We start from the raw sequence: 10,323 nt of genomic DNA on the forward strand, positions 1-10,323 counted from the left end.
TATTTTCTATTTATCAATCGCCGGAATAAAAATCCCCGTTCATTTCGTTTAGGTAGATCTGACTGTCGTGGAGGCCCGAAATGGTCGTCTTAATTGGAAGTTGTTATTATTCTTGTTTTATTACTACATTTTCCTAATTGCAAAGACCACACTGTCATGGTCACATGCACTAGCCATACATTTTTTAAAGAAATGTCAGAAATTAACTACATATGTTTTCGCCAGAAGAGACTGCTCTGGCTCAGCAAAAAACAACTCTATTTCTACAAGAGTTGCCAGCACAATTCTATCGGATTATGAGCACCTTAAACAAGTAACTCCTACAAAAGCTTCTTTCGATGGCTGGTCGCAAACTATTGATTAATAAGATGGTTATCAAAACATCTCTGGGATTACTGTTAATAAATCACTACCAGCTATAATATAAAAAATATGTTATCATCACATGAATGGTATATTCAATGATATTACAGAAACACTTTGGTAGGTTATAATTGCCTCCATATGGCATTACCATAGAATAGATAGGTAGATGATCCGATAATTACAAAAAACACTCTGGCGCAGTTCAACATTGTTGCAATTAAATGGATTAATAGCAAGACAAACACGCTAACAACAACCACAGCAGAGCTCAAAATATTGTTGCAAAACACGAAGCAAAACAAACTATTGCGAAAAGCGAATAAAAACTTTGCAATAAAAAACGAACATGAACAATTGTACGGAATAATGCAATAATTAGACATCGAAGCAACAACAGGGATAAGCAAAAGAAAGCGAGTCATGAAAACTTGCAAGCTGGAGAAAAAACTACACAAATATACATGCATATGTACATAGCTATGTACATATGTATGTATATTTTATATAATAAGTGGTTCATAAATACCTATTATGTGGAAATAAACGATACTTAGTGAAGGGCAAATTGTTTGTAGCATCAAACAGCAATTAAAATCAATATAAGCAAACAGAAGAAACTATGAAAGAATTTTGAATTTTATGTACGATAATTAGCTACCACTGGAAAGAGGAAATACATATATACACACACACTAACAGCCAAACTATACCAAAAATATATGACAATCAACGGTTTTTATGGCCGCAAAGGCGTGCATATGTACTGTAGGTATACACGTATACATACATATATGTATGTAGTATCAGTTGTGAGTAAATTTATTACAACAGTTTTCTCATAAATGCCTAATTAATATGTCATTGCTAAATGAAGTGTAACAGTTTGAGTATTGTCGCATGAAGAAAAGGACCACAAACTGTGCTGTATGACTCTGTAGACCAGGCGCTTTGCCGGTTTTTAAGTAGATTGTTGGATATGACGAGTCTTTTCAAACTTTTTCACCGAAACCTTGGAAGTGGGTATTAGCATTACTTAACAACGGTTTTAATAACGGTTTTCACACCTGGGGAAGGTATAAACAACGAAAACGCTAATTTACATTCACCATTTGAAACTTAATTTAAAAAATTCTTGTAACTTGTAATTAAAAAAACTAGAAATATACTTATAGATGCCGCTGAAATGTCACACTCGGCCTCCACGCCTCGCTAAAACACATGGAAGACAAGGAAAAGGGGGATGAAGGCAGTAATCACAAGCACATTGTGACCATTCACTTCCTTAAAATCAATGAGTTCGAACGTTTTCGGCTGCCTGAGCTGGTGCTACCTAGAAATTGTATGTATGTAGATATGTACATATGTATGCATACATGTATGAATGCATTTATGTGTGTTTGTATGTATGTGTGTATTTGTATTTATTTTTTTTTATATCAAATACCACTTAAAACAACTCGTGCATGTTAAGTATGTATTAACTGTATGCATTCCCGAAATGAAAAGAGCGACCCCCTACTGATGAGAGATTTACAGGAAAACACAAACAAAGTGGCCGCGTACACAGGAGTGGTCGCAACATGTGACAATTTAAGAAAATCTCTAAAACAACAATGTAATGTGAAAGCAGCAAGCGGATTTGTCACTTTAAAATGACAATTAAAAAGAATCAAAAAAAATGTAAAACGATATTGATAAATCGTTCCTTTTAAATAAATAATTATTTTAGCGACAAATCTGCGGGTGAATGAAGTAGGAAATTTTTAAAATAACATTAGTGGTATGGACAACTATTTAGAAAAATATAGGCTTGAATGCGTTAGAAGAATATGTTAGAAGGAATAAATAAGAAAAAATGTTCTCTGACACCGAAGCTAAAATGCTCTTCACAAAATAAAAAGTTTCCATACAAGAATTTGGTTTTGATTGACCAGATTGTATGGAAACTGTATGCTAAAATCGTTCGAAATCGGCGATTCTGACCGTTCCTACGACAGATCAATATCTCGAAAACTGAGAGACTAGTTTGCGTATATACAGACAGACGGTAAGATGGATAGACGAATATTGTTGAATCGATTCAGCTCGCCACGTTGATCTTTAAAACATATACATATGTATGTATGCATGCATATTTTATAGGGTCTGCGCTATTTCCCAACATGGCCCTAGCGCAGTTTCGTTCTGGATACTGTAGCACCTTACACATCTGACACTCCCTATAGTCCGTACCTTTCGGAACAACACGTTTCTTGGACCTATCGTTGGATGATCTCGATGGCATCTTATCTGAACCTTACCATCCTAACGAGGAAAAGGTTACCGTTACAACAGCAACAACAACGAGTCCGTAGATCTGTCAAATATTTATGAAGGAAGTGCATACAAATATTCAGATCCTATTTCCAAAAACTACATACAATCAAACATCCTAACCCCACATTACTTGAATGTAACCATATATACCGAGAAAAATAAACGCATTGTGGACAAAGTACAATAAAGTGTATAATTAACGGCAATAGGAAATGTCTGTTCAAGTGACTAAACGAGGAAGCCAATTGTATATTATAATCTTTATTTGCCTACTTACCTTTCACATTCGATGTTTACGAACTCAAACGTGGAGCGAATGCTAACCACATTCGTTGAAATTCATCTTCGAAATGTTCCAACAACTCTTTATTGGAACTGATTACAATATTCTCCCAATTGCCACCAAAACCCTGAAAAATCATTACGAAATAATTAGTCAAATATTCTGTCTTTCAATAACCTTATATTTACCTGCATGGTCCAATTGAGTGAGCCGGACATAAGAACCCCCTTTACATTACGCAAATCATCTGTTTTGCCGACATTGCCCAAAACCGAACGCGCACGTTTCGGTCCGTCTAGCAGGCAAAATTTATGATGCATTAGCATTGTGGTCATTGGACACCGCACCGCCACGCCTAAAAGTAGATTAGTATGAAATATTAAATTAATTTAGATTAAATAATTAAAAAAAAATTTATAAAGGCATATAAGGTGTCAACAGATTAATTTTTGAAAACATATTTATATTTAAAATTAGATCAATGTTACATAATCCACTCCTGAGAAAAGTATTGTCAAATTAAAAGTCGCCAAATTAAAATAATTGTTTTTTTAGTGAGCCGCACTTCCTTATCGACATACGAAGTTATTATAACTAAACTCAGCTAACACAGTTTCCGTTTCCTATATAAACCCTAAAAGTATGCACTGTTTTTTACTTTACTTTTGCCGAGTTGGCAAAGCAGTGCTAAATGTAAAAACTGCCACCGATTCTATCAAAGAACCAAGACCAATTTTACTGTTTTATACAAATTTAAAAATTTTTAATTTTCAATTATAAAAATAAAGTATTTTTCCAATTAGAAGGACACTATCACTAACTCAAATGCCTCCACTTATGCGAACAACCACCTGTTACTCGTAATTAGAGCAGTTAGATTTCGGTTGCACAATAGGATTTCTGCACTTAGCAACAAGGCATTGCCGCAATATTGCAAAAATCTTCTTGAAAGGGCAAAATTAATAAATTTGTATAAATTAGCAATTTACAAAAGCGACAAATCAAATGCAGTAATGCATGAAAACGTGGCTGCTTTATGCGAGCGAATATTTTACCACGAGATGCACGTGGTTCAATCGTTTGCTTAAAGAAATAAGACCACAACGTCCGTACCTACGACGCAACTGAGATGCCTCAAAGAACATCAATACGTTTGCGCGAATCCATAGCATTTGTTATTGTACTTGTCGTGCCGTTTGCCAGATAGCAAGTGCAAACTTATTTTTGATGGGGAGAGAGAAAATGTGATTAATTGCATGGATACAGAAAGTTTCCACAATGAAGGGATATGAAATACCTGTAAAAATATGTGATTTGAGTCCACACAAATACGATGTGGACATTCATCAAAAATCCAATTAAAGTCTAGAACCATTTGGAAGTATACATATGCATATGTACAAATGTACAAATGTACGTATATTTCGATAAAATAGTCCGAAATGTGTATTCGTGTAAGCCGCAGCGTACATACGATTGCATTCGTACAAATGCACACACATATATGACATCATCAGCTGATTTGCAATTTTGCACGTCCATAACTAATATGTAGAATATAAAGCATATGACGATTTAAAGGTATACATTACTAGAAATACACTTTACAAACCTGCCTTCGTTAGCGTTATAATCTGAGATCCACTGGAGTATACCATTTCTTTGTCACTTATTATGCGCACTGAAACTCCCCGGCGAATGGCACGCATAAATGCTTGAGATAGATCATAGGATGTAAACGTATACATTGCTAGATCAATGGTATATTTAGATTTATCAATTAACGCTATTAAACGACCGACATTATTGGCAGCACAATACCGATTCTGACATGAAGGACTCACATTAGGAGTTGGTAATTTCGTAACATGTCCATTTTCAATCATTCCCTTCGATGGACTTTCGTATGTGGGGCTCTTACGATCTGCTGATGATTTTAGTGTGTGACCACCAGCGCAGCTTTGTGTCAGCTCATTCGTCCAGATGACTTCGGCTATTTCGTCATCAGATGCATCGCGACGCCACAAACGTTCGCGCACGTACAAAAAGCCACGATAAAAGATTTCTGACAACAACACTACCGAAATGCCCGTAGTCAGGCTATAAAAAGTGTAGCGCAACACCCGATTCTCCATCATTTTTTTAATAAACCAATATCGAAGATATTTCACTTGCACAATATATTATCAATTTTATTTATTAAATGCACTTTTCACTTAATACTTTTCAATAAAACTCTCACATACACAATATGAAATAACAGAATTGAATTGCTCTGCTTTTGTTGGATTTTGTTGCGCTACAAAAGGGAGGGGTGGGGATATTTGATTACCTACAAATTTGTTGTATGCAAAACTGAAGTAACACACAAATTAAAAATTACCGAAAAACTCACTAATTTAGCTTTGCTTGCTTTCAGCAATGATTTACATTTTGAAAACGAATAACCACTTGTAATACAACTCTATAAATTTCAGCATTTAAAATTGGCCAATTGCAAACCGAAGCAATCAACATGCATGCACTAGCCGGTGTCAGTCGAACAGTGCAAAAGCTTTTGTTTCAAATGATTAACACCACTTTTTAGTATATTTATTGTAGTTTATAACACATTTAAATAAATTTATTTATTGTTATCTTCAAAAACTTACAATTGCAGCTAAACGGAAATGATGTCAGTTGCAAAAAAATATAGGTTCGCGAGATGCAGCGGTCAAAAATGCACGTGTCGTGAAGGCAAATTGCTGACAGGCAAATCAGCTGTGTTAAGGTGAGTAGTGTTGCCAACTTTTACATTTATATTGATTTATTATTCGCACAATTGGTACAAGGTCGCAAATAATTCTAATTGGAAATTGTTGTAATTGTTGTTGTAATAATTAAAGATGCAGGGATAGGAATTATAACAATATACCAGGCCCGGCAAGCAAATACTGTTTTGGCTTTGATTCATATTCCAGTTATTCGAAAATTGCTTATCTTAATATGTTGAACAAAACATACGAAAAAAAACAGTTTATCTTGAGGGGATAAATTGTAATTTTACGGAGATTGTGAAATTGTTTATTTATTTAAATTAAACAAAACATATACTGTTTTAGATAATTATCTATGTTTATATATTGAAAGTAGTAAACCAAACTTATAAGCGTAAGCAAAACTTTAATTCATTTTGATAATCAATTCTCCATCTGTTATCTCTTTCTACTATTATATATGGATACCGTTCGATTCGTCCTTTTTTCGTTTCTAGAGATACATTACTAAGTTCTCTACCGTAACTGATTATAACGAACTTCACCTGTCTTGCGGTTTGAGAAAAAGTTACGCAGAATTAAAATCTGGCCAAAGCCAATGACTAAGACAATACACGTCTCAAGACCGGACCACATCATCACGGCTTCGTTTAAATCTTCCGCCCTTTTGCGTCCCTTCGATTCACTTAAACGATGATGTGTTTGAGCATCAAGTATATCATTGAGGCTTTTGTGTATCGACTGTGAGGATGTTTCCATTTGAGTAAGGACAGTGGCATGTTCGTCGATACCAGGCAATGCTGGCTCGTCTCCCACTTGGAAGTCAACATACACAATTTTATGTGAAAATGATGAAAATTGATTGCTAAAACAAACTTTGTAGACACCAGTTGCCTCAGCGGTAAATTGATGACTATCGAACGTCGCACGCTGTTGCTCGTATATTACTTTGCCATGAGGATTTGTCAAAGTTACATCGACATCCAACTGACCTCCAGCGGATACTTGAAACTCAAGATAACAGGTGGTATTGCGACGCACCTCTTCGAAGAAGCAATCTTCAGAATTGTCCGCTAAATCAAATGTAAATTCCACCGCCTCTCCTGTACGGCACGCAACACAAAGCATAAGTGCCAAATAAGCAATGACATATCTACATTTTATCGTTGGCGATAGCATTTTTTTGTAAAAGCTGTTACTCTGAAGCGTTAGCGCAAAAGTTTTGATAAAAACGACGATTTCAATGCGGTGCCACGCAATGTGTCAGGAGCAAGAGCTGCACCTAAAAAACAGAAGAAATTTCAACTTGTACGAATTATAATTACTATAACTGTCTTACTGGTAGAAGAAACGACAAAAATGGAAATTAAAGTACTATCTTTGGTTTATTATAAACTAATATCGAATAACAAGATTTGTTTGCTTTTACGTTTAACTTTTCTAGTTGTACAAACGATAGAAAATTCTGCTTAAATTGACAGCTGACAACTGACGTGTCAGAATTATTCACAGCGTTACCAGGCAAGTAGAGATTCCAAATTTTTTTTTAGTCATTAAGTACCGACTAACTATTTTCCGATTTCTGCTTTTTAACAAACAAATCGAATAATAAATTTTATCTATATATATACATATGTATGTGCGGTTTAAGTATTTTCTAATGAAATTTAATATTTCTGAACAACTTCCAAACACGCTTCCCTCGCTGTGGGATACTTAAATTTAAAACCACTTTCCAGGGTTCTTTTCGGTTGAACCTTAGCACCGGATAGAAGTAATGCAGAACGGTCTTTGCCAAAAAGCGCTTGTACTACAAACTCTGGTACCGCGAATAGACAAGGACGTCGTAGAGCAGAAGCAAAGGCCTAAGGACATAAAAAGATAAAATAAAATATGAAATCTTAGTAGTGTAAATAATGTTCTTTTAAGCTTTATCTTTTGTTTTTGTTTTATATACTTTTTAAAGAACCTTTTCTTACCTTCGAGAATTCGCCATTAGTTACAATTTCCGGTGCCACACCGTTTATTACTCCCTCTATTTTCTCATTTTCGATACTGTTTTGTACTAGTTGGCATAAATCATATAAATGAATCCAAGGCAGAATTTGTTTTCCACTGCCTAGAGGACCGCCTAAACCCAATTGGAAAGGAAGCCAGATATTCTGAATCATCCCACCTGTTCGTCCTATGACAACCCCAGTGCGTATTTTAACCTACAAGAATTACAAACATTTTTAATTGAACTTTGTTCATAACATTAAGTCAATTTCTTGAAACATTATTATTAATACTCACGCCCCTGCAGTGCTTAACATTCTCTGGTAATGTTGCGGCTTTCTCCCACTCTAAACATAATTTCGACATAAAATCAAATCCTTCCACTGGATCGCTCTCAGTATAAATATGCTTGTCATCAGGTTTATAGTGACTTACTCCTGATACATTAACAAAAGCTTTCACTTGTGGTGCATCTGCAATAGCTTTCACTAATGCTGCACTTGTGTTAACACGAGAAGTCCACACATTTTGCTTAAAGCCATCTGTCCAGCGTCGGCTTGGATCTAAGACATTTTGTCCTGCCAAATTGACAACAGCTGTAATACCATTTGGTATTCCGTTCCGCTCTAGTTCCAGCCAGGTTATGCGCTTTAGCCCAGGCATTCGGGATATTACAGTGACATCATACCCATTTTTGATCAAATGTTTGTTTAAACCTTTACCAATGAATCCCGTTCCTCCGCCTAAATAATGTGTCCTTAGTTATAAACTGAAAATCTAACATTTTTTGTTACTACAAACCGATTAATGCGTGTCGCGACATAATTTACTCTATTTCGATTTTATTCTACAATTTACGTAAATTTACGAAACTCACATAAGACTGAAAAAATTTCAGTGCCGTAAGCGAATGTTGTGAGCAAAACAAAACGGCCAATAATTGCACTGAGTGCATCTCGACGAAAGTACGGGAATTACTTTAATGGAGGCCATACGGCACATTTTTCATAACTTCATGATTATATGCTGTTGAAAGCGTTGAAATGTTATTTTATTTTATTGGTATGCATAATATATTTCAATAGAAATCAAATAGATTTATTTACCGTGCGATTCTGTACTGCGATACTGTCTCAAGTCTCTAAATTTGAGATTTTGAGTTAGAGACAATTTTTGAGACTTGAGACGATTTTGCTATTCTGTAAGTGACAGTCACAAAATTTATTACATTTCATTATTCAGAGATGTTTTTAAACTTGAATGAAAATAAATATGTCGATAACAAATATTAAATTTTCTATAACATAGTCAAAAAACATAATTATCAATAAAAGTAAAAGTATATGTTGACTTTGTTTCATAATATTTACGAAATTTATGTTAAATTGATTTATTTTTAACCTTTTCGTGTTTGAGTTGCTTACAAAATAGAAAATAACTACAATCGACTAATATCTGTGATGATCTCTATTCAGTACTATATTCAAAATGGCAGACAAAAGTTCTTTTTGGTTTTGTGACCTGCTAATTACCAGGTCTCAAGTTTGAGTCAATATTTTGAGACTAACGCTAGAGACTGTTTAGTGAATAGTAACTAGTCACAAATTGAGGTTTTAATCCAAAATGTCTCAAATAGAGACTAGAGACTAGTTACAGAATCCCGCTATTAACGTTATTAACAAATAATACATTTAGTAATTCTCAATGAAATTTATTTTGCATGTTAACATACGGCAACCTTGAGTAATGAATTCCATACGGCAACTTATCCACTAAGCTGTCAAATATTTTTGCATTTCCTTTATTCCTAAATTCGGCGCAAACATATCTCATATTTTTTTCTAAAAGTCAAACTACAATTTCGTGATCTAAATTTTAATTTTCTTCTTATATTAAATTGCTAAACACTTTGTTCCTGTTGTGAAATGTCTGCTCCGCTAGAAAATCTTGAAACCCAGTTGGAGATGTTTATTGAAAATGTCCGCCAGATACGAATTATTGTCAGCGACTTCCAGCCACAGGTACGTGAAAGATTACACATTTCTACCATATCCGCTATATTCAACAATTTTTACGTTTGTGTAGGGTCAGAATGTGCTGAACCAAAAGATGTAAGTTATTTTGATTGTTCTTGCCATCTATTGTATGTAAACGTTTTTTTTCCCTATAGTCAAGGTCTAGTGACTGGTCTGCAGGAAATCGATAAGCTCAAAAACCAAGTACAAGATGTTTTCGTCCCATTCGAAGTATTCGACTACATTGACCAAGACAAGAATCCTCAATTATATACAAAAGATTGCGTTGAAAAAGCATTGGCTAAGAACGAGGAAGTTAAAGGCAAAATTGATGCTTATCGCAAATTTAAGGCCAATATGCTATTAGAGTTATTCAAAACGTTTCCGAATGAAATGAATATGTATCGTGCATACCGCCCGGATTCTATTTAAGTGTATTAAGTGCATATGAAGGCGTTATCTTCGTACGACTTTGTAATTTTTGTATAAGTTAAACAAAAAATGTGTGTACATTTAGATATAGTATTTTAATAAATCCTAGCATACAAATCCGAGGCTTTTGTTACCTTTTCATTGGGGGCGTTTTTTG

At 34.6% G+C, this 10,323-nt stretch overlaps 4 protein-coding genes across 4 annotated transcripts; 1 reads left to right on the top strand and 3 right to left on the bottom strand.

Annotated features, from left to right (window-relative positions):
• Positions 1–2,975: 2,975 nt before the first annotated feature.
• Positions 2,976–5,103, bottom strand: LOC120774608 (mitochondrial cardiolipin hydrolase). Its single transcript, XM_040104335.1, has 3 exons — positions 4,578–5,103; positions 3,154–3,320; positions 2,976–3,092 (listed from the first exon to the last, which is right to left on the bottom strand). The coding sequence occupies exons 1-3, from the start codon at positions 5,101–5,103 to the stop codon at positions 2,976–2,978; spliced, it is 810 nt and encodes a 269-aa protein (XP_039960269.1).
• A 952-nt stretch (positions 5,104–6,055) lies between these two features.
• Positions 6,056–7,327, bottom strand: LOC120776073 (transmembrane emp24 domain-containing protein 7). The gene is made up of 2 exons (XM_040106543.1): positions 7,061–7,327; positions 6,056–7,003 (listed from the first exon to the last, which is right to left on the bottom strand). The coding sequence occupies exon 2, from the start codon at positions 6,898–6,900 to the stop codon at positions 6,238–6,240; it is 663 nt and encodes a 220-aa protein (XP_039962477.1). The 5' UTR covers positions 6,901–7,003; positions 7,061–7,327; the 3' UTR covers positions 6,056–6,237.
• LOC120776072 (epimerase family protein SDR39U1) lies at positions 7,088–8,634 on the bottom strand. Its single transcript, XM_040106542.1, has 4 exons — positions 8,521–8,634; positions 8,017–8,462; positions 7,701–7,934; positions 7,088–7,586 (listed from the first exon to the last, which is right to left on the bottom strand). Exons 1-4 carry the CDS (start codon positions 8,540–8,542, stop codon positions 7,389–7,391), a joined length of 900 nt encoding a protein of 299 aa, XP_039962476.1. The 5' UTR covers positions 8,543–8,634; the 3' UTR covers positions 7,088–7,388.
• A 911-nt stretch (positions 8,635–9,545) lies between these two features.
• On the top strand, positions 9,546–10,283 carry LOC120774765 (mediator of RNA polymerase II transcription subunit 10). The gene is made up of 3 exons (XM_040104525.1): positions 9,546–9,740; positions 9,805–9,830; positions 9,890–10,283. The coding sequence occupies exons 1-3, from the start codon at positions 9,645–9,647 to the stop codon at positions 10,164–10,166; spliced, it is 399 nt and encodes a 132-aa protein (XP_039960459.1). The 5' UTR covers positions 9,546–9,644; the 3' UTR covers positions 10,167–10,283.
• Positions 10,284–10,323: the final 40 nt, after the last annotated feature.

Source organism: Bactrocera tryoni, chromosome 4 (genome assembly GCF_016617805.1).
Source record: "Bactrocera tryoni isolate S06 chromosome 4, CSIRO_BtryS06_freeze2, whole genome shotgun sequence".
NCBI lineage: Eukaryota > Metazoa > Arthropoda > Insecta > Diptera > Tephritidae > Bactrocera > Bactrocera tryoni.